At 48.3% G+C, this 23,357-nt stretch overlaps 1 protein-coding gene across 1 annotated transcript in view; it reads left to right on the top strand.

Moving 5' to 3' along the window:
* The first annotated feature begins 4,049 nt into the window (after positions 1 to 4,049).
* SETD1B (SET domain containing 1B, histone lysine methyltransferase) overlaps positions 4,050 to 23,357 on the top strand; it is a 43,552-nt gene continuing 24,244 nt past the window's right edge. Inside the window, exons 1-6 of the mRNA XM_040081052.2 lie at positions 4,050 to 4,275; positions 4,666 to 4,820; positions 5,267 to 5,365; positions 5,857 to 6,127; positions 9,251 to 9,363; positions 12,007 to 13,182. Of these exons, the coding sequence (XP_039936986.1) occupies positions 4,203 to 4,275; positions 4,666 to 4,820; positions 5,267 to 5,365; positions 5,857 to 6,127; positions 9,251 to 9,363; positions 12,007 to 13,182 (1,887 nt within the window). The 5' untranslated portion in view covers positions 4,050 to 4,202. The remainder of the gene's footprint in view (positions 4,276 to 4,665; positions 4,821 to 5,266; positions 5,366 to 5,856; positions 6,128 to 9,250; positions 9,364 to 12,006; positions 13,183 to 23,357) is intronic.

A 23,357-nucleotide genomic window follows, 5' to 3' on the forward strand; every position in this document is an offset into this window, starting at 1 on the left:
TACCTTCACCCTCCCTCAGAGTCCGCAGGACGGTCCTGCTCTAGCCTTACCAGGGAGGCCACCTCTCTACAGTGTTTGCTTTTCCTCCCTGTCCTGCCCTCTGAAGTGGTTGCTCAAGCCAGGCTTTCCTGGCTCACCTACTCTGGGTCTGCAGTGAGCACAAGCTGCAATTCCCCGCAGAGCACAGCGAGGCTTATGAAGTTCCGAGATAACCCTCAGCCTCCACCCAAAGCGAGCTGCAGCAGAATCTGCTCGAGGGAGAAAAAAATCCCACCAAAAAAACAAACCACAAGGAGGAAAAAAAAAAAAATAGAAAAAAAAAAAGAAGAAAAAAAAAAGAAGAAGAAGAAGAAAAAAAAGACGCCACATGTAAACACCTCATCGGGCCATGGCGGCTCCACTGCAGCGCGGCACCGGCTCCGCGCCAGCCCTGCCGGTGCGGGCCCGGGGAGCTCGGCGCTGCAGGCCGGAGGAGGCAGGGCAGCGCTGCCCCGGCTGGGTGATGGCGGAGGGGGGAACAGCCCAGGAGAGGCAGAGAAGGAAAACAACAAAGAGCCATGTGACGGGGAGCGGCGGCCGCGCTCCCCCCGGCGCACCCGCTCCGGGCGGGGAGGTGGCGGCGCCGCCCGGCCCCTCCCGCGGCCAGCGCTGCTGGTTCCCCCCGTCCCCCACACTGCCCGTGCTTTAATTTTTTTGTGTATTTTATTTTTTCCCCCCTTGTGTTTGTGTGTGTGGGGAGAAGGGGGAGGTTGTTGCTTGTTCCTCTTTCCCTCCCCCCCGCTCGGCATTAGGCGACTTCCATGGCTTGGTGTTTATAAAGAGAGCGGGAGGCTGCGGTGGGGGAAGGGCAATGTTATTTATAGCAGCCGGGGCTGCGCCGGCATTATCCGAGCTGCCTTTGTCCTCCCGGCCGGTCGCCCCCCCGCCCGGCCCGGCTGGAGCGCTGCCAGCCCCGCTGCCGCAGGGCGCTCCCGCCATGTTGTGCGCGGAGAGAAAGCCGCAGCTCCCTGCCCGGCTTCGCCCTTCCACAGCCCCTCACAAAGTGCTGGGGGAAGGGGGGCGGGAAAGGGGAAAAAAAAACCAAAAAAACCCCCCCCCAAAACCCAAACCACCTCAAACCCACCATTTCCCTGCAGTGCCCGGGACGCGGAGCGCCGGGAGGCAGGGGGGGAGAGCCCGCCGCGCCACCGCCCAGCGCTGAGGAGAACGCGGCGCCGAAGGGAAGGAGAAGCCATGATGGCGGCTGCCCTCACACAACACGGAGCGCGACCGGGAGCGCCGTGCCCGCCGCCGGCCGCCCGGGACACGGTGCTGCCGCAGCCTTTCACATAATAAACCCACCAGAATTCGGCGGGGAGGCCATTTTCGTGGGCTGGGTGGCGGCACCAAAGCACAACTTCTGTGAATATCAACTGCGTCACGGCTCTCCATCTGTAACACTCAGGCTGCAAAGGGTCCCTCACTTGGAAGGAAACTCCCTCATTTTGGATATACTTCCAGACCTCCTTTTTCTCCCCCCTTTCTCCAAGTCACTGCCTCTCGGTATGAAGGATTTTACAGTGCTTTCTAGCATCCGCCATTAAGACTCACCGTCGTGAAAAACACCCCCCCATTTTGTTGCCTGTTTTTTTGTCGAGCTTCTGTAATTAGACGGATAAAACATGTAAGGGATCCCTACCACCACCACCGCCTTCTCGCCTTTTTTAACAACAGCTTCACTAACATCTTACTGTTCACAGGCAGATTTTTTTTTTTTTTTTTGGTGCTTTCAATTTAACAGCCACGTAATGCCTGCAATGGATTCACAGCGTCTCTCCGCACAAAAAAAAAAAACCAAACCCACCCAGGGCTGAGGACGACCAAGAGCTTTGTGCAGAAAGAGAAATCAAATCCCTCCCTGAAAAGAGACGTTTCAGAGGCACTGTTAGGTGTTTCTGAGGAGAAGGAGATCGCCACCGCTTTCAGACGACCATTGGGATCCTTCCACCCAGGACAATACCATTAGCTACAGGCCTGGGCTTTTTGTTCCTCTGCAAGGGCAAAAGGGTTTACTTACCCGCACACCATAGTTGAATGCAGCTCTGAAGGTGAAGTTGTTACTCTTTTTTAAAATAATGGCTATAAATATATATATGATCTGTATCACCACTTCTCTCGTAAGTTTGCGAGCCAAAGTGGATCTCGTTAAGATAAGTTACGGATCTTTGTATGGCAGTGGTCTAGCATCAAAAAGAGAGGAAAAAAAAAGGGGGAAAAAAGCTATAGAAAAAGTCCAGCTATGTTGACTGACCGTACACAGGCGAGGACTCCTGCTCGAGGCTTAAATCTACCTTCCTGTAGCAGATTTACTCTGTACATAAAAAGGACGTTCAGTGTTTTTCCACAGAGCACGCAGACACTAAAAATATTCTCCTCAATAGTTTTAGGCTGCACATGTCAGTGTGAAAATACCTAGTTAACATTTACTGGTTCTAAACAACTTTTAAGCATATCTTAGCCAGATAGTTCGCTTTGTAAGTAAAATATTCCAAAAAGCATAAATTGGTTTAAACAGACAAAAACATAAGACATGCAAATGAAGGCTTAGCAGTAAGGACCACTTCAGTAATATTAACATGAAAACTACACTTAAGCAAGGACAGAATGGATTGGGTACTTACAATGTAAGAGGAAAGAAAGAGAACAAGCTTATCACAGTAAAATTGCCTTATTTTTTTGCCAGAATTCACTATTCCTATACCTATATTTAAAACATTACCTTTTAAGCACGAAAGGAGTTAATAAAAATGGCCAGGAATCAAGTGTTTAATACAGAAGAGGAGTCTCTCGAATTTATTGTTCAGTCACCAGAGCTGCTTAAAGCTTAAAAACTCCCAAAATAACAAAAAAAATTATAAAAAGAATGTATTTACTTTTTTGGTTGGCATTCGAAATTGTTAATTGCTGACATAGGGTGTGCCATGACCTAGTTACACAAGACAAAGATGGATCCCGAACCATAAGGGAGGAAAAAAAAAAAATCCGCATTACTTTTTTTTTTTTTTTGGTTAAGGGTTTGAGATAGATATATATATTTAAATCCTCCTTCTTCAATGAGTCGTCTGGCACCGTGCTAGAGGCTCCCACCACCCCGCGTGGTGTGGATTCACATGGCGGATCCCCCTTTATGGAACAAAGGAAAAGCCCAGTTGGCCATTTCGCTCCACTGCAGAAAAATGGCTGCGGGTCCCGCGGCCTCTCCTTGGCTTCTGCCGCGCGGTGCTTTTACCTCGCCGTCTAATAACTCAGGCCCCATGGAAGCCGCGCTCCCATTGGCTGCGCCCTCCGCGCTGCCGCCGCCCCAGCCAATGGCGCGGCCGCTCCCGGGGCCGCCGCGGCCCCGCGCCCCGGGACGGCCGCGCCATGCGCCCGCCGCGCTCCGCCCGGCCCCGCGCCCGCCGAGCGCCGGGGGCACCGCGCCGCCCGCCTTTAATACCGAAAACAAAATGGAACCTCCCCGCTGATTGGCTGACGAGGGCTCCGGACCTTTAATAAGCAAAGCTGCTCCTCCATCCTCCATCACCCCCTCCTCTGCGTGTGTCGCCACCTTCCCCCTCCGCCTTCCCCCCCCCCCCCCCCCCCCCCCCCCCCCCCCCCACTCCGCCGCAGCAGCGCGGCGGGTCCGCGCTCCGCCCGCCCCCGCGGTCGCCCGGGCTCGCCGAAGTCTTTCCCTAAAAAAAGATTGAGAGAAAAAAAAAAAAAAAGGCGAAAAAAAAAAACCCCAAAAACCCCCTTGTCCCACCTATAGGTCCATCTTGTTTAGAAACAGTTTGCGCTAAGGTAAATGCAGCGGGCAGATTCCACTCGCCCCCCCGCATGCCGTTAACCCCGCGGCGGGGAGGGAAAAAAAACCCGCGCGTCCCGGCGGCGGCCCATGCGGCGGCGCTCGGCGGCGGCGGGGCGGCGGCGGGCGGCCGCGGGCCGGGGGCTGCGCGGCGCGGCCGCCGTGAATGTGCAGGCGGCGGAGCGCGGTTAGGCGTTCGCGGCGCTCGCAGCGGTGTATTGTGGGATCCCGGCCGCCGCCAGCAGCGAGCACACACAATATGTGGTGGCTCGCGAAAACGGGAGGCAGGAGCCTGGCGGGCAGCCCGCGCCGGTAACCGGCCCCATGTGAGACGGGAGCTCGCCTTTCGCCGCCCGGAGACGATCGGCCGCCCAGCGCGATGTCTTTCCGAGAGACCAAGGCGGGGGAAAAAGCCAAGCACCCTGAAGATCATGGCAAAAAGCAGAGTTCAAGTGAGATTTGGTCTTTTTTTCTTCTTCTTTTTTTTTTTTTTTTTTTTTTTTTTTCCTTCCCCCCTCCTCTCCTCCTCCTCCCTTTCTGCCTCTTGTCTGGTTGGGGTGGAGGGGGGGACCTGGTTAGCAATTCCCCCATTTTGGGGCTCGCTTTGCCGTGGATTTCCTCCCTGCCTGGGTGTGTAGAGCGGGCGGCTCGTTAAAAAAAAAAAAAAAAAAAAAAAAAGGGAAAAAAAAAAAAAAAAAAAAGACAACACACCGAAACGAAGAGGTCTTTGTTGAATATTTTTTTTAAACTTTAAGGTTTGTCGCGTGTTTTTTTTTCTTTTACCCTTTCTCCTTTCTCTCTTCTCCCCCCCCACCTCCCCCCCCCCCCCGCCCCGCGTTCAGGTTGGATCAACGGAATGGAGAACAGCACGCAAGCCAGCACTTCTGTCGAGAAAAGAAATCACCATTGGAGAAGTTACAAGTTGATTATTGACCCGGCTCTGAAAAAAGGACAGCACAAACTCTACCGTTACGATGGGCAACATTTCAGCATGCCTGTGAGTGGGGGGCTCCCGGGTTTCCCCCATTGTGTCGTGTCTCCCCCCACCAGCCTCCGTTTTACCGGCGTTTTGGGGGCTGGGGGTCCCTCCGGGTCGTGGTAATCTTTGCCGTGGCGCTTGTGTGTGGGAGAGGGGTCTGGTGGGGGGGACACGCACAGCCACCAAAGTTACAGCCACCTGACACTGTGTATTCAACTGTCAGGAGCCCAAACCTGCGGCTTTTTTCTATGTTTCCAATCTGTGTGCATTTCCCAGCAGTATTGCAATTTGACACGTGTGTGTGTGTGTGTGTGTGTGTGTGTGCGCGCTTTCCCCTTCCCTTGAGACAGCCCGTGCTTCCTTGGGGTTTATTTTTTTTCTTTTATTTTTGTCTTAAATTTCAAGTCTTGTTATTGCTGTTTCTATGTTTTCTCTCTTCCTCTTCCTCCTCCTCCTTCTCCCAGAACTCGGGGATCGCTCCTGTGGATTGTGTCAGGGATCCCAGAATAGGGAGAATATGGACCAAAACGAAGGAGTTGGAGCTGTCTGTCCCCAAATTCAAGGTACTGCCCTGACTTTCGGCTTTAGCTCTGAAAACTTGTTTATCTGGGAGTGAAGCCTGAGTTCCAAATAGTTTAATGGGCCGTTTAAATGACAGCCACATTCCTATTAACATTGTTATTTAGCAAACTGTTTAACAGTAATCCTCTTTTATGAGGATAACAAGAAATCAATGTATCTCTAACGAGATCCCTTGAAGGTTTTGGAGCTGGGGTTTCTGGGGTGGGGGGCAGTGGCAGAGGTCTCTGCTGTCAGCACTGCTCAAAATGCATCTTTGTAGCCCAGAAAGGAGCCGGTTCCAATGAATGGCTGCGGCGGCAGAGCCTCTGCTCAGCTCTGAGGTTCACCCAGAGCCTTGGAGTTTTTTTTTTTTTCCCCCCAAAGTTTGCAGGATACGTTAACCCCCTCCCTCCCGTGCCGTCCTTAGGCCCTCCCCCTACTCATTTACAATGCCGATTATTTTTATTGTTCCCCACCTTGTGCCCGTTTCCAGATTGATGAATTTTACGTGGGGCCAGTGCCTCCCAAGCAGGTCACTTTTGCCAAGCTGAACGACAACATCCGCGAAAACTTTTTGGCCGACATGTGCAAGAAATACGGCGAAGTGGAAGAGGTGGAGATTCTCTACAACCCTAAGAACAAAAAGCACCTGGGCATTGCCAAAGTCATCTTTGCCACTGTCAAGGGTGCCCGGGAGGCTGTGCAGCACCTTCACAACACCTCCGTCATGGGCAACATCATCCACGTGGAGCTGGATACAAAAGGTGAGGGGGCACATTTGGGGCTCACGCGTTTGGGGTTTGCTGAGCCCCCGCTCGTCCCACTCCCACCGCAGAGGCTGTTGCAGAGGGCAGGGACTTGGTGATTAAAAATACGAAGGGAGCCGGCAGCGGGTCTGGTGTCTGGGGCCTGGGCGAGTCACGTGGAGCCAAGTGTGTTGTCTGTTGCTAAGAGACAGCCCTGTAATTTGCAAAATGCTGCCATCCTGCCTGTCCCCTGCCTCTCCCCTGCCCGTCCCTGTCCCTGCTCGCTGCCCTCTCATGTCCCCCATCTCCCTGCCCCAGGCTGGTCTCTCTCAGCCACCTGCCAGGGCTGCTGGACCCGGTGACACCCGCGTTTTGCAAACTTGGGATTTTTGGGCAAGTCCTGGTGGTTCCTGGGACCCGAATCTGCGGATTCCGGTGGCAGCAGCGGGGCTGGGTGCTGTCCCCTGCGTGCCTGGCATTTCATTGATACTTAGAGCGGGCTGGGGGCTGGCACAGCAGAGTGCACACGCAGCACTTGTCAGTGTGTGCGAGTGTGTAAGTGTGAGACTGGCTCTTAAAGCGACAGCAGCTCCCTGTGCTGGAGGAGCCAGCTCCCAGCCCCGCTCCCGAGCCCTCAGAACCCCAATAAAGTTGGGGCAATAAAGTAAGTGTGCAGGCATTGCTTTTGGTCTGTTCTCTCTGCTGGTGGAAGGGCTTTGCTGAAATCTGCCTGAATTTTAGAAAATGTCTAAGACTGAGGAGGTGTGGATCGGTTGCTGATTGTATTTCTACATTCCAAAGGTGGCATTTCTAGTTTAAAATTGGCTTGCTGCACTCTTTCTTGGGAAAGTGACATTGCTAACACCATTTTCTTAAAAATGCTGATATTTTTGTTCTGTATTTAAAGGTTTCAACAGTTTAGTGCACAACCAACGCAGCAGTTGGTGTGCCACATGTGATAGAGTGGAGCAGGATGTTTATTGACATTACTGACCACTGTTAGGAGAAAAATCACAGTAGCAGTATAATATTTTCTGTTGGGAGCTAGGCTTGACCTTACATGTGTATACTTTGAAATCCTAGTGTCAATAATTTTTACAGACGGGCTCCTTCTCTTGCTTTGAAATTCTTAGGTAAAAATCACATTTAAGGACAAATTAACTGTTTGCAGATTTAATAATATAAGCTAAAGCTGTTTTATAAGTGATGGATGTCTTTATGACAATCATTTTAAACAAGGTGATTATGCTGCCTTCCTCCTTGTTCTCCTCCGTTTATAAACTATGCTGCAAGTCTTGACCAGGCAGCTGTTCCAGAAAGTTTGTAGCACATCAGGGAAATGAGGGGGGGGTTTATGCTTCTGTTTCCTGGGAGAAAATGCTGAAGTCAGTTTCAAATTGCATTGCTGTTTTGCTTGCCAGCTTTATGCTTCTAATGTATTTTTTTTCCACACAGTTGCTTCTCTTTCATTCTAAAAGAGTAGGGCTGTCAGTGTGCTATAATCTGTCAGAATCAAGTAAAAATGGTATTCCTAAAATAGCATTAGCAGGTTAGGACATACTTAAAATATATATGTATCATTTTCACCTTTTCTTTCTAGTATTCCACTTTGCAAGATTATGAAAGTTGGTTTAAAACTTTGTTTTCACAGTGTAGCAAAATAAATTTTAGGAGTGAAAGTGCCATTTTTATCTGTCTGGTGTGGGCATAGGCCTGGGAATCTGAAACTAATAAATCCAGTCTCCTCATCTGAGACAGGATTGTTTAAAGAAACTTCTCTGGCTCAGTTTATCCATCTACAGACTGGACACAACTAGTACTTACCTGTCTTAGAGCAATAGCTAGGAATCATTTCACATTCATAAACTTCATTGAAACTGTAACTTTTCCTGCATTATGTTTGGGATCCAGGAAGAACTATGTAACAATTACTTTATATTTTTTAAAGAACAAGTGAAAATAAGCCTAGCACTTCCATATCCGTGGCATTGTAGTGTCATGTGTGGGTGGTGTGTGTTAATATTTCAAGCTTATCTTCAGTCTCTCGCAGTGAAGAGATCAGTTTTGTCATTACTTTGGTTGAACTTAAACAGTTTACATAGCTGAGGATGAGGCTCAGGACTTTGTGAAGTGAGACTTGATACCCAAATAACTTTATCTGTAGCATTTGTTCAAGATAAATAAGTCTTTTTCAGGTCAGAATTGTGCTAAGGGGTGCTTTGTTTTTGAATTGAACAGGGTGATTCACAGGGAGTTCGTGGTTAGGTCCTGGAGAACTTTCTCATAAAAATAGTCTTGGTTTTGGGAGATACTGCCTGAATTAATTTTCTGGGCTCAGGTGCTGGGTCTGTCCATTCTTCTATGTATTCTTTATCTTTCAGAGCAAAATTCAGACAGTTTCAGAGTCTGATTCTGTTGCCTTTGAAGCTGATGACAGCTTTCTTAAGCTGCAAAATAAGTAGGATTAAGTTTTTGTAGTAATGAAAAATTCAATATTAAGAAACTGGGTCTTTGTAGACTTTAGGAATGAAGAGGCAGAGGCTCAGTAACACTATATGGGACAGTTTGCTTCTCTGGCTTTATTCTTTGAAGGATGCCACTGAGTTCTCCTTAAACTAAAGGGGAAAAAAAAAAGGATTAATTGGTGTCTTTTTGGAAAGACAGCATTAACGGTTTTGTCCTCAGCATTCCCATGCATTGTGTTTGCATTAGTAACAGGCAGTTCCGATGAGCAAGGTGCATAGGGAGAGCTTCCTGAAGTGGCTCTGCGTGCTGGCAGAGGCTTCTCCCTTGGGTGAGAGTTTCACTTCTCAAATCTGCAAGCTATTTGCTTGGCATTTTGGAGAGGAGGGAAAGGGCTGCGCTCCAGAAAGCATGGTAAAGAGCAGAGCTGCCAAGGAGGCTGAGAAGAGGAAAAAGGATTTAGAAACCTCCTTGTCTTGGCTGGAGAAGGGAGTGTCTGACTTCACTTGCCCAGCAGATTATTTAAAAATGATCCCTGCGAGCTCTGGGATGATAACTGCTCCTCTCTTGCATGTGGGCTGGGAGTGGTGGCAGGGTCATGTGAGTGTCAAGAATGTGTATTTTTACATGGATTGTGATATTTCTGTTTAATCAGCCCTTGCCTTGTGCTCTCTGCAGGTGAAACCCGCATGAGATTCTATGAGCTGCTGGTTAATGGTCTTTACACTCCTCAGACCCTCCCTGTAGGCACCGAACAGGACGTGTCCCCAACTGGGAACGAAGCTCTCCAGGTAGGTGTGCTTGGCTTTTTTGAAAGAAAAAAACTTCCTAGAAAATCCCAAACGTTAACATTAGCATTTTAACATTTTCAATTTAGCTTTTTTTGCTTCTTGCTGTAGTTCCAGTGGCTGTTACTAATTCACATTTAAATAGAACTTGCTCATAATTGCCATAGCAAATGCACCTCTGAATGTGGAGCACGTGGCTGATGTGTGCTTGCTTTGCACGGGAAGCGCTTTTTGTCTTTCTGAGTGAAAAATGCCTACAGAACCGACAGAACGTGCCCTATTAACATTAGAAATTCCTGCAGTTAGGACTGGATCAGATCTGTCCCTGAGATGAGATTATTCCCTTGAAGTCAGGGGAATGATTTACAGTGGTACATTTGGCCTGGCGTCTGCGGTGTGTAATCCTCAGCGCGCACGGACTTCAGCCTTGCTTGAAGGCTAAGAGGTGGAAGGTGTCTGAGCTTCAATAGTGGCATCAATTTTACAGACTCTTAATTAGTTGCTGGAATCAGCTTTTAATAAAAGCAGTGGACAGAATTCCTGCGGGCTTCCAGGGGTCCCTTGATATTTAGGGCACAATTCTCTACGTGGCTTTGCACGATTACCTGCTTCCCCGTGAACCCCGCTGGGATGAGAGGGCCAGGGGGAAGGGAAGCCTGCTTGTGTGAAGTCATCAGCTTTTCTGGCTCATCTAAATGTACTTTGGCTCCTCAATGTGGCTTAAGAACTGATTTTAAGACATCAAATTTAGAAGAGCTTTAGCAAAGATTTTTTTTTTTTCCTTCTCTCTACTTCTGTGTACTCATACAACTTCTTAAAATGCCATCATTTCATTAATTCTGTGATCAAGTGTTCTCGGGACAGGTAATAGCTGTACATTAAACAAGAAAATCCCGTTGATCTGAAAAAAAAGAAATGTCTCCTGCCACCAAAGCACCCAACAGCACCAAGGCAAAACCCTGGTATCCTTTTAACAGAAGCATAAAGAGCTTGGTTCTTCCTTATCTCCCAGCAAGGTACTTTTAAAGGCAGGAGGGAGGCAAGTAATGATTTTGCTGGGAGTCCTGCTATGAGTAGACCCTTACTGCTCATTTCTGCTGCTTCCACATCTCAAATAAAAATGCGCAGATTCGTTCTTACTCTTTTTTATCAGGGTTAACAGCAAAACGCTTAATTGATGGTATCACCCAAAACAGTCCCTGCTGTAATTATCCTTAAGATTCTTTCTCTATATATTGTGTTCATGTGTTATATTATTGTCCTGAATTGATTTTTTTTTCTCCCAATTACCACCAGAATTATTGCTTTGTGAGTAACTTTTAACTGTTTGCATCATGGTTTTGGCACTAGAATCTGCCAACAAACTTGTTTGCTGTTGTAGTTTAGTAAATCACTCCTGACATTTGCTCCTCCTCTCATGCAGAGCAGCAAAGATCTGACAATTCTGCAATCCCTGCCTCCAGGCCATACACAAACCCCACTGAAAAACACTCCACAGCACATCTACACTAAAGGTGCAGCAGCATGGATGTTATAGGAACCAGCCACGTGCTTCCTGTTCCTTTCTGTGGGTTTTAGGACAGTTGAGGAAGAAACTTTCCTGATGTCTCTCTGGTCATGGTGTCCAGGGGGTCAAACAGGGCAAGTCCACACTACTGAGTGGGTGAGATGTGTGAACATAGCAGGCAGGTGAGAGTTCAGCTTGAGTTTGATGGTGCTGGCGTGTTCCAAGCAGGTCATTTTACGCGTCTCTGCTACCTGTGCTTAAGAGGTCTCACCAGTTGACTGTCCTGGTGTGCTTTTGGGCAGCCGGGGCTCAGTCCATCCTCTCTTGCTACCAGGAGGATTCTCACTGAGCTCCTGCTTTGCATGATGGAAAATTGATTCTGGAGCTGATGATAAGTGTGGCACTGTTCATGACTCAGCAGAGTCTGAGCCGGAGCAGGGCTGCTCCTAGAAACCCCCTGAACATGCCTGGGAAGTGAGTTGCAGAGCAATCACTTGCCTGCTCTGTAGGTTTGTAGGGTTTCGGTTTCAAACACCATAATCAGTAGCGCTCTGAGCATTTGTCTTTGTGAAAAGCTTTGAAATGGTGTTTTTCTGGCAGTTGAGAACTTTTTGGACTTTTTGTACGTGTGTAGCCTTCTCCTAGATGACTGGTAGGGAGGATGGTGGGCCAGCTCTGCTGCATAGGTTAGCCTGCAGGCTGGCAGTTCACTTATTTGTATGTTTTGATCACAAAAAAAAATAAATTGACAATTTCACATCTCAGAGTTTTCTTATTTTCTTCCCTGTTTGCAGTTTAGACAAGCATTGCATAGTTGCTAGAAACTGGAACTCCTCCAGCTAGAAGTGGTGTGCAAGTCTCCTGTTCACCTGATGCTCTTGGGGGTAGCTTATAAGGGAAACTTGTATCTGCTTTCTTCTTCCTCTCCTTGCAGACAAGTTACTCTTTGCCTGACTTAAATCAAAGTCAGTAATGGATAATGGTCTGTGTTTTCAGGGATGCTGTAACCTATTTATTTTTTTCCCCTGGAAATCAGCACGAGCTCTTGGGTACTCAACTCCTCTGAAAACCAAACAGATTAGACAAATATCTTTATGAAAGTGTGTGTTTAGGTGCTTTTCTCTCTTCTGTTGTTCCAGTTGACGGACTCCCTGAAGCGCCTGAAGGACAGTTCCCTTTCTTCCGTGGGCTCCTCCGTTACCCCGAACAGCAGCACGCCCTTTTCCCACGACACAGCCTATTCCAGCTGTCGGCAAGACACCCCAAACTCCTACAGCCAATTCACCCCCCAGTCCCAAGGAACGCCCCACACCCCGCGCCTGGGGACACCGTTCTCCCAGGATTCCACCTACTCCAGCCGCCAGACAACGCCTGTGTACCATTTTGGGCAGGACAGTGGGTACAAACCCAGGAGGCACGAGACGAAATTTACGGATGCGTACAACCGTCGCCCGGGACACCACTACATGCACAACTCGGCGGGGGTGTTCCGAGGCACGGAGCATCAGTTTAGTACGTTCAAATCCCATCAGCAGGAGCCAGTTCAGTTCTCTCACACTCCTCCCCTGAGCCACTCTAGTTCTTCGAGCTATAAATCTGCCTTCTCCCCCTACCAAGCACCAGCTGTTTTTCCCCAATCCGAGGAGCAGCCGTTTCCCCAGACTTCCAGGGAGACAGAGTACCGGAGACCTGCACCACCTCCCACAGAGATGGTTGTGGAAAGCAGTGCTGCCCCGAGCATCGATTTTGTCCCAGTGAAGGAGAAACCAGAGGAGCCTCCGCCCTTGCCCGACTCGAACTCTGTTCCTGAACCGAGCACAGCGTCCTTCTCTCAGACTCCAGAGAGGAGCGAGACCCCTGGCACCCCCACCATGGAGGCTGAGATGCAGCGTAACAGTTTAGACTCAAGGATTGAGATGCTCTTAAAAGAGCAGAGAACAAAATTACCCTTTCTTAACGAGCATGACTCAGATAATGAGATCCGAATGGAAGGTAGCCCTATTTCCTCCTCTTCTTCCCAGCTCTCCCCCATCCCAACGTACGGTTCGAACTCTCAGCCTGGTTTCAGGGGTCAGACGCCTTCCTCGCGCCCTTCCAGCACAGGCTTGGAGGACATCAGCCCCACACCCTTACCTGACTCTGATGACGACGAGCCCATCCCTGGGACAGCTGCTCTGAGTCAGAATTCCCGGGGGACATCAGAGGCCAGCATGACTCCCATTGATCAGCTGAGCAGGACCTCCAAAATTGAGACCCTGGAGGCTAAAGAAATGGTGCCTGGTGACCAGACTCCAACGTCAGAAAAAATGGACGAGGTAAGTGAGCTGGGACTGAGTTAGGAAGCTTTGCACGTGTCCCCAGAGCTGGACAGGGTGGGGAATTGCGCTTTGTGTCATCAGACCGTGGGGTTTCTGGTGGCTTTTCCTTTTACTCGAGCCAGCTGGAAATGAGTTAGATGTGACACAAAGTAATGGTCTTAATCAATTTGCAGTCTTCAGCTTTCCTTATTTATAATACCAGCCTGCTGCAATTTATAGCTTCAGGAGAGCTCAAGGACTGCACAAGCCACCAGAGTTTGGCCAGTGCTGAGGCTGTGTGAATGTCCTGAGTGTTGACAGACACTTAAGCCACTAGAGGAGTTAATGGAGCACTTTCTGCCATTGCTGTGGTCCCTGAGCAGGGGTGTGTATGCAGGCACACACTTGCTTAACGGGGCTTTCATGTTGCACTGAAGTATTGAGCGTATAGGGTGTTTGAAAGCTCTCCAGCTATTCCTGCCATCTGCTTCCAACAGGAGACAGTTGCTGGGTTTTAATACTCACTTTGCTTGGGAGGGAGTGAGTATTTGAAAGGGGGAGGTAGTTGGCTTGTGGGGGATGTGCTCCACTGAGTCTTCCAATAATAGAGCAGAGCTTGTTGCCTCTGTCGGGGCATTTGTGGATGAAGGGGGAGAGAGAGCTGAACAGTGTGGAGTGATGCCAGCAGACAGGAATTATGTTGCATGGTGTGTCTGTTTGGGAGGTCTGTTGCAACAAATGTGAGTATCACTGCAGTGGATGTGTTGATCCTATTGTGCTGTGTCAAGGAACAGTCAAAATACAGGTCTTTGCAAGTGCCAGACCTTTCTCCTCAGTGTTTATAATGGTCATGCAGGCAGATGAAACTGCTGTCCCTGGTGTGCAAGAATGCTGCAGTCAAGAGGGCTGGTCTTGTGTAAATGTCCCGAGTGCGGTAGATCAATTTAATTTACTCATGAAAGTTTATTGGGGTTAAGCTGGCAGAATGGATTTCCCTCCAGTGGTTTGCAGTTGTGAGGTTTTTACCAGAGAAGTGCCTGTGTTTCGGGAGAGGAGGAACTGCTCCCGTAGCCATGGGCTTTGCAGGATGCTTCACTGGGAGGGAAAGCTCTGCAGCAGTGCAGGTCTGGGTGCTAAATGGTGAAAGCAGTGTGACTGTGCTGGATATTTTTTTCTTTCTGCATGCCTTTCCAAACCTGCTTGTCCTTGCAGTTGCCAATTCAGCCTTTGAAACAGTTCAGCTGCTTGAGTTCTCATTGATCATCCGGGCTGGCTCAGGCTCCTCTCTTGGGAGGCAAGTCCCTGGCTGGTGGGGCTGATGATGTGTTAATTCGTAACGGAGTTTTGATTCCTTAAGCTCCAAGTCTGGCAGGCTTAAGAGGGGACACTCTTAGTTTGACTGAAAACCAGTGAGGAAGACATACATCCCTCATCTCTTGCCTTTCTGGGTTTGTATCTGCTGTCCTTGCACTCATGCAAGTGGATTGCAGCCAATTCCGAGTGTGCTTACGAGGATGGATAGGTGCCAGCGTGGTGTGTGGGGTCAGGCACTTCTGTAGCTGACGCTGGGTTTAGGGGGACTGGCTGGGATCTGATATTGCAGGTTGTGATGTGGGGCAGCAGCGTGCTGATGTGGAAGCCCATGTCAAGTCTTTGTTTCCCCTTAATGAGATGCTGGTGTCAGAAGTTCCGTGATACAAAATTATGTAAGTGCCTCAATCCTCTGCAGAAGTAAAAAGGGTGGTAGCAGGGTCTCCATGCAGGTCATTGCTGCCTTATTTGTCTCCTTCCCCCAAAAAAGTTGATGTTTGTTGTTGGAGCTGTTTATTTAAACTTCCTCTTGGTTACAAATCACACTAAGCTATTCTGGCATGTTTGAAAAGTTGCCTGTGCCTTTCATTGCTCCTTGTGATGCAGGAAAAACGATCTCCATGTGTTTTTGCTTCCTTTCCCCACCCTTCTCCATGCACAGTTTTTTTGCTTTAGAAAAAGGCTCTTCTGGCTTCCCTCTCTTTTGCTGAAGGAGCAGAGCTGAACAGTGACTTAACATAGGCTGAAATTTGAGCTGCAGCTTTCCAACTGAGTTAGAGAGGGGCATTGAGTCTGTGTAAGGGCTGGAAAGCTGAACCTCCAGCTTCAGCCTATTGTGATACCACTATTCAACTCCAGTCCTTCAGAGAATCCTCCAGCAAAACAGAGGGAAGGCAGACATGAATATTTCTAGTGGCTGTGTGGACATGAATATTTCTAGTGACTGTGGCGTGGGGAGCAGGGCAGGACTTATATCTTAGCGTAGGGAATTGCATTAAGTGTCATAAGGAAGCAATAAAAGGCAGAGAGTTTGAACTTATTTACTTAATATTTGCCTCTTCAAGGGTCAGAGCAGCCCCAGGCCAGCTCTCTTTGGGTGGGTGCTCTAGCTGAGAAAATCAGAGGATTTGTGAGGATGCCAGCAGAGTCACAGGGAAGTTTTTCCTGAGGTGAACAGTGCTTTTGGAGGACCTCCCTCTGTTTCGCATCAAAACAAGCACGGTTTTTGTCAATGATTGCTGGTACAGTAACATCTGTTCCATAGGTGAAGTGCTGTCAAATCGTCAGGGAAATTAACCCCCCAGACTTGCCACGAGTAAAGGAGGTACAGCCAAGCCCAGCAAATGCTCTGATTTATCATGCAAGTCCCTGGAGTTTGATTTCAAGATCCGCTATGATACTCCTAAGCCAGAGTTTGGCAGGGATTTTGGGTGTGGGAGAGGAAGGGCTCTGCATCTGTCTGCAACACCTAACCCAGCTAATCTCGGAGCGGTGATTAAGGTCTGCAGAGAAAGTCCAGCTAAGCTTAGCCGAGGGACCAGGCTGAGGGGTGAAGAGTGAGATGTGGGCAGTAGGTAGGGGAGGAAAAGGATCCTTTCCGAACAACACAACCTGCCAGACAGGAAGGCAGGGCACAGAAGAGCTTTTTTGAGAAACTAGAAGATGGCAAAGAAAAAATGCAAGAAAAAAAGCTGAGCTGCATTGTTATATGAGGGAAATTTTTGAGGGAGCAATGTGCAAACTTTCCTTCCTATGTGCTTGAGAAGATAAAAAGGAAAGGAGTGTAATAATTTCTTTTCACAGGATCTTTGCTGTTTCAGAAGTGCAAAGGTTAAGTACGTACAGTTTGACGTTTTGACATCCCATCTGAGCCAGGTCTTGTTTTGGCTTGGCTTGTGACAGGAAGAGGCCCTGCCTTTGTGCTGGGGAGGGTGACAGGATTGCAGCGTGTCGCTTTGTTGTATATTGATGATGCCTTTCGTGTTTCAGCATAGGAATGTATCAGTTTGTGTGCATAGCCGGTGTGCAGTAGGAAGACTGTATGGTGACAGTGGCGTTTTCCCACATTTATAAGTAAAAAAGCACTTTTTAATTGAGGGATCAGCAGTCTCCTGTCCTGGTAATTTGGCTAAGCACCGAGTTACTGAGGTGGGAGAGGCGCCTTAAAAACGCCAAAGATAATCATAAAAATAAAGATCCTGAAGCATGAATGAGGTGAGAGCAGTTTCCCTGCTGTTTGCTGGGAATTGTAGCAAATGGGTTGGGGAGTGAACTGGAAGTTACACAGTGCTCAGCAGCCCTAGAGACCCTGAAAGCCACTGCTGTCAGCAGCTGTCTCACCCGGCTGTTGTGAATGTTTTTAATGCTGTGCTGGGTGCTGAGGTGCCTCTTGCAGGATGGCATCAGCATCCCTGGGACAAGCTGTGTGAGTGCAGTGGGTCCTCTCACAGCTACCCTGGGAGAATTTCCCAGCTGTGCTTACACTCAGACAAGGTGGGTCAGGCTCAGCCCTACAAAAAGCTCTGCCGAAGTCCCCGAGGTTACATCTGGGCTGAATTTGCCCTTTGTATTGAAGCATCTTTGAGTCCTTGTGTGGTCACAGCCAAAACTGGAAGAAATTTTTGTTGAAGTGTCATATTGTCCCTCTGGAGCCTTTGCAGGATGTGATGACATTCCCCTCAAGACACTGCCTCGTGTCTTGTGTGGCTCCACGCTGCTGCATCCCCATCCAGACTGGGCATTGTTTCAGTAGCTGGTAAATGGTTGCCCATTCTTGAAGAGCCAAATTCAGCCTTTAGTTGTTCAAACTCTGGTGAGGCAAAGCAGAGCTCAGGTATTGTCCGAGAGGAGCTGTTGAAGGTTTTGGTGCTAGCAGTACCTGCAGTGGTTATCCCAGGGGCACCTGATGTCCCTTGGAGCTGAGCTGAGCAGGAGCAAATCCATCTGTGCCTGCAGGAGGATGTCCTCCTGCTGTACCCTGCTCCCACCCATGGACTGTGTGGGTTGGAGGCAGCTCCTGGTGATGAGTTACATGGAGCCTCCAAAAGGTGAACGCAATCTTACTCTACTGAGGGATGTTTCTGGGCTGAAGAGCTCAGAAGTGATTTATTCAAGGTAAATGCACATTAAGGTTGAGAAGGTAGATCCTTAAGAGCTGGGAAATTTGATACCTTCGTTTCCACAGTAACTATGCAAGAGCTCTTATGTCCATAAGTAGCTGTTAGTATATATAATATATATGGGTACACCTGGGATCCAGTTTACAGCTGAAGTGGGATTCATCATTTCTGAAGGGAGATGGGGTGAGTAGATGGGGAAAGTGGTTGCTCTGAATGTAATCTTTTAATTGAAGAAGGGAGAAAAACCTGAGAGCTGTGATTTATACCCAGTCTCATAAATACTTTTTCAAATTTTCCTGCCTCCTGAGCTCTTGCAAATGCAATCATGCCTGACAGAACCGGTTCCTAATGGAAACTCAAAAATTAGGTATCATGTTATGACCATGAATTTCCAGAAATGCAGCCAGCCAATGCCCAGGCAGAAGAGATTTGGATGACTGCTGTGGTTCTACATGTGAATTACACCAGCCATGCTAAACCTGTGAAATTAAAATGAGAGTGAACTGCTTAAGCTGTGGGTTCAGTTCTGCCCTCCCTGACCCACGCACAGCAGCAGCGGGAAGCCACAGGCACTTCAGGGGATCTCGTGGAGTTTAAGCTTGTTCAGAAGAGAAAGGCAGCACATAAATCCCCCAAAAGGTGATTTAAATGTGACACTACACTGGCCCCTTTGAGAGCTCAGTGATCTGTTCAGCCTCTGAGTCCTGAGGAGGGAGCAGGCTGGGGCAGGACTGCAGCCCTGCATCCTCCCAGGGATGCTGGGGGTCAGTTCCTAAATAACCTGACCAAGGCAAGGATGTCCAGGCTCCAGGAGCAGTGGAAGTACAGGTTATTTTACCTTTTTTTTTTCAGAATTGATGCTGGAAGACCACAGGCAGGGTACCCTGATTAATTTACCACATGACAACCTGCTGCTCCTGCAAAAAGTTACATGAAGCAGAAGAGTTGGTTCGTTTTTGCTAACTTGTGTTTCACATTTGACTTTTTATATTTGGCTCTGATTTGATTCTTGGAGTGCTTGCAGAGTGCTTAGCAGAGCAGAGGGCTTGACCAGACAAATGTTCAATCGAGGAAGCAGCATGAGGTAACAAGCCTAGTGTCAGTTTTTCAGAGCAGTATTGCATAGGATTCACCTGGCATTCCTGATGTGCGCCCCTCATAGTGTTTGCTTGTGGGGGGAAGGAAACCTGAATGGAAAAATATTTGACTGTTTGTGGTTTGGCTTTGTTGGATACCAAACAACTCCAGTAGAGTGAGAGAATGTGTCTCTGGTTGATAACAGAGCTGGAAATGGTGAAATGCTCTGGAGTGTAACTGAAAAATAGAAAGCAGGCTGTGGTTGGGAGGCTGAGTGGTTCTTTTGCTCTTACACCAGGCCAAGGCTTTGAGGCTTTTTCATTTTGCATACCTGATAGAATTGACATTGCCATTCCTTTTTATAAATCACTGTTGCTGACAATACTCTCACCACTAGCTCAGTTTGTTCTGTTTCTCCACCAGTGACTTTCTGTAAATTTTCACTTCCTGGTGGACTGGCTATGTGTACTTGAACTGCTTGTTAATAGGTAGAGGAGCATTGCTTATTTTGTGTTTGTGTAATCAGTAGATGCCCCTGCACTGCAAAGTTAGATCCAAATTACAGTGTTTAACCATAGCACATAACTTATGGTGGAATAATATCTGAGCTCTGCAGACCATCCACAGTTAGCCATTTGCCATCTTCCTTTTGCCACTTGCAGAGTTCTTCCTATTCTTTACAACACTCAGGATTTAGCAGTGACGGTATTGAATGTTCAGATGTCATAAATGCAGGCTGTGAAGCCTCACACTGAAGTGACACATTTTCCTCACAGTTTCTCCAACCCATTATCATTCCAGTTGCATTTCGCATCTGATGGCTGTGAAAAGTGACCAAGGGAATGCAGACAAGTTACTGGATGGCGGCGTGTGTTGCAACATGCAGTGACACTGAGAAAACGTGCCAGTGTGTTAGGTAATCAGTAGAAATATTGAGAAAATAATTGCTGTTAACATATTGTGCTGGCAGCCGCCAGAACAGCACTAATTTCTGGGTCTGGTTGTGAAGATGCCGGAGCAGCCGCTGTGTTCTATGTGTGTCTGTGTCTGACACAGAGCACCGAGCAGACGAGCTCTTATTCAAATTTCTGCTGGCTGGTGCCTTTCCTGGAGTCCTCTAAATAGATACAGTTCATCAGTAGAATGCTTTTTCCATACTGCATCAATTTTGAGGCCCGTGACTTTGCCGCCCCCCTTCTGTTAATTTTAATTTTCAGTTTGGGGTACTTGTTTGTACCTAGTGAAGACGGGGCAGAACTCAAAATGAAACTTGTGAGATTGTTAACTCTGTGCATCGTGTACCTGCCCACGAGGGCTCCTTTGACCCAGACATGTTACTGCTGTCTCAGGATTTGTTATGGAAGTGTAGTGCTTGCTTTTGGAAATGCCCATTCATCATGACAAAAAGATTGCTCACATTTTGTGCTCCTAAAACCGAAAAATATTTAGAAAAACAAAGAAGAAAGAAAATGGTAAAGGAGAAACCCCCCAAAATTAAATTTTATTTTTTTTATTTGCATAGTGCTAAAATAAGGTCAGTGTCTGCTTTCACACATTTCCAGCAGTGCAGACAGGCCTCATGAAGTGGAAATGGCAAGGCAGCAAATTGAGGTTTCTTGTTTCTCTCCAGGCTGGAATAGGTGGAATAGGTTTGCTCCTCTGGCTGCTGTGAGGATATTGCTCCAGGAGCAGTTTGGGCAGAGGAAGGTGTTGGTGGCTTGGGCTCCGTCAGTGGCTCTGAGCGCCGAGGGCACCGCCTGCGCCGGAACCAAAACCGCCTGGACACGGAGCTGGCAGCAGTGCCCGTGCTTGGGAGGCTTGCCTGCAAAAGGGTCAGACAGCTGGAGCTCACCTTCCAGTTTTTCCTCAACTTGGGCACTTTTTAGGGGCATTTGGAGCTGCTGGCTGCTGCAAACTGTGTTTGGACTGTGCATTTCTCTGGGGTTGATAACAGTTTGCTAAGTGCAATTACAACGCACCTTTGACCGGCTCACCTGTGTTTTGCCCAATCTCTCTCTCTCTCTCTGTATCAGGCAGTAAGTCAGGGAGATAAGTTAGGAAAAAGGCTCTGAGAATGGTGAGGAGGGGAGGAAGAGGAGAAACAAAGATGGTCTTACCAAGGTCGAGTCCTTCCTGTCTCACCTTCTTGCCTGCAACTTCAAGCGTTCAAGGTGGGGTGTCCTCAGGCTCTCCGCTGCCCAGATTCCCTGTGCACTGAGTGCAATGGCACAGAGCCTTAGGAAGAAGGGGGCTGAGGATGGTGCAGGGTGGGTGACGTCAAGGATGGATGGGCTTTTGTTTCTCCTGGGCCTTTTTGCTGTCCTGATCAAGGAATCTGGTGTCTGCTGTTTTGTGGGTGCTGCGGGCGGGGAGTTGCTCTCTTATATCCAGATTTTTTCCACAAGAACTGTGCTTGGCAGAGAGCAGATACAGTTCCATGCTTATGTCCAAGCAGCCTGTCCTCCTCCTGCGGTGCAGGATCAACATGTGTTGCACACACCAGGGAGACATTCCCTGTGGAGCCTGGGGAGGGATTGCTGAAACAGGCAGCTTTTTTCCAGATTTCCCTTTTCCCAAAGGGGCTTGTTATTTCTGGTGCCTTGTGTATCCCAGGCAGAACAAAATAAACTTATTTGAGGTGATAGCAGTGTTGTTTGGTGGAAGCAGGAGCTGGTGCGATGTTGGCACATGGCTCTGGGGACTGTTTCCCAATCCAGCCCTTGTTGCTAAGCAGTTGCCAAACATGGCATTTTGGTCGGCAGATGTGGCTGAGAGTTTCCAGTGCAGATAATTGAAATATTGTCTTTGAAGGATGCAGATAAATGTGAGCAACTGTTATCGTGGTGCTACAAGCATTTCGCTATTGTCAGGAAAAATAAATGCTTGGAAAATATGAAAATCCTTCATACTGCATGAAATTATTCAAATTGCAGTAATACATGAAGGGCAGCCTCCCAGTGGAATGTATGCCATGGAGATGTGTGTGAAAGGATCAATTTTGACAAGGGAATCTCGACAGATTTATTTGCTTGTTAATATAGTGTCAGGTGGGATGTATCTCCCAAATTACCTCCAAAAAGTGGTAGCAGCAGATGGGTTTGCAGAGCTGAGGTGTGCTCCAGGTCAGTGAGAGGCAGGCAAGTGGTGAGGGCTTGGTGGCAAGGGACAGCCTGGCCCCTGCAGAGCCCTGGTGGAGGATGGTGTCCTGATGCTGGGGCTGATTTTAAATTCCCTGGGAGGTGGCGTCCTGCTGGGGTCACCAGCAGTCAGCTGTAAACCCTGCTGGGCTGGATGTTCAGCCTCCAGCTTGAGGAAGTCTTGTTGCGTGACTTTTCCTTGGGTTGTTGCTGGGGCACACGTGCTGCAGCCAGAGAAGGGTCAGTTTTTGCAGTATTTTTACTATTTTAACTGAACTCTGCGATCAAGAGCATTGCACAGTGCAATTGTGTCAGTGAGGCACAACTTTAATATCGCATCCAGTGAGATGTGTTGGTGATGGTTGGTGATATAACAACTACTGTGCAGCTCTGGTGCTTCAAAAGGTGCTGAGGCCAAACGGTGCTAAGTAATAAACGATGAGCTGCAAACCACCACAGCAGCTGTTCCTGCAGAACTGCTTAAAAAATAAAAAAGATGCCCACGCCTTCCAGCTGGCCACCTGGATCAGTGAACAGGGCATGGAATGTGTGAGCACAGAGCTCTGTCTGCCTCGTTTTGTGCCTTTCTCGCAACTGTTTCACATAACTCTTTAAATAAGTAACCTGCCTTTTAAGACTTCATATATGACTTCAAACTAATGAACCAATCTAATAAGAATGCTTTAAAATGCTGCTTTAAAAATACAAACAAAGAGCTGTGTGATGGAGAGGGGTTTAGCTCTGTCTGCTCAAGTGTGGGCTGCAGCGTGAGCTTCTGCTCGTCTCGAGCATTTTAGCAAAGCTCTTTAAAGCAGGTAGTAAAGAAGTGAGTAAAGTGTCACCAACACAGGGAGGCCAAGAAGAGCCTGAGAGCTGGAGTGGTGGGTCTGAGGAGCAGAACATGGATCACCTGGTGCTGGCTGCTGCTGGAGGGCTCTGTGTGGACACGCTGCCCTTCCACTTGAGCAGTCACCCGTGGGAGAGCTTGATTACAGCTCTGCCGCAAGAGAGAGCAGGAGAGACTTGAGAATAACTCACGAGTGAGCAAGGAGAAGGCACATCTTTGCCTTTCCTTGGCTGTCTGTGTTGTTGGGGGTTATTTCCTTTGTGTCTCCGTGGGTGCCATGCAGCAGCCTCTCAGCAGCTCCCAGGGGTCCCTCCTGACCAGCAGATTAGCAATGCTCAGCTCAGTGGCTGCTGCTGGACCCATCTTCCACAAATACCAAATCCATTATTCAACCCATCTGCCCTCCTGAGCCCGTGCAGTATCCTGTGTCAGTGCAGTGCACAGCTGAATTTTGTTCTAGGTGAAAAGTGTTTTCATGTGTTTGTTTAAACCTCCTGCTTGCTAATTAGGGGACAGGTGGGGAAATCAGCACACTTTACCTCTCCTCTCTTCTTTGCATATTTTATGCCTGCACAAATGGCAGTGGGAATGCAGCCCAGCTGGGGGGGTATTTCCACTCTGGTGCTTTAGAACACTTGCAGTTTTACAGTTTATTTTGCATACAGTGGGGATCGTTTGATAGTAAAAGATTGGTGTCTTCTT

The sequence above is a fragment of the Hirundo rustica genome, chromosome 17 (assembly GCF_015227805.2).
Source record: "Hirundo rustica isolate bHirRus1 chromosome 17, bHirRus1.pri.v3, whole genome shotgun sequence".
NCBI lineage: Eukaryota > Metazoa > Chordata > Aves > Passeriformes > Hirundinidae > Hirundo > Hirundo rustica.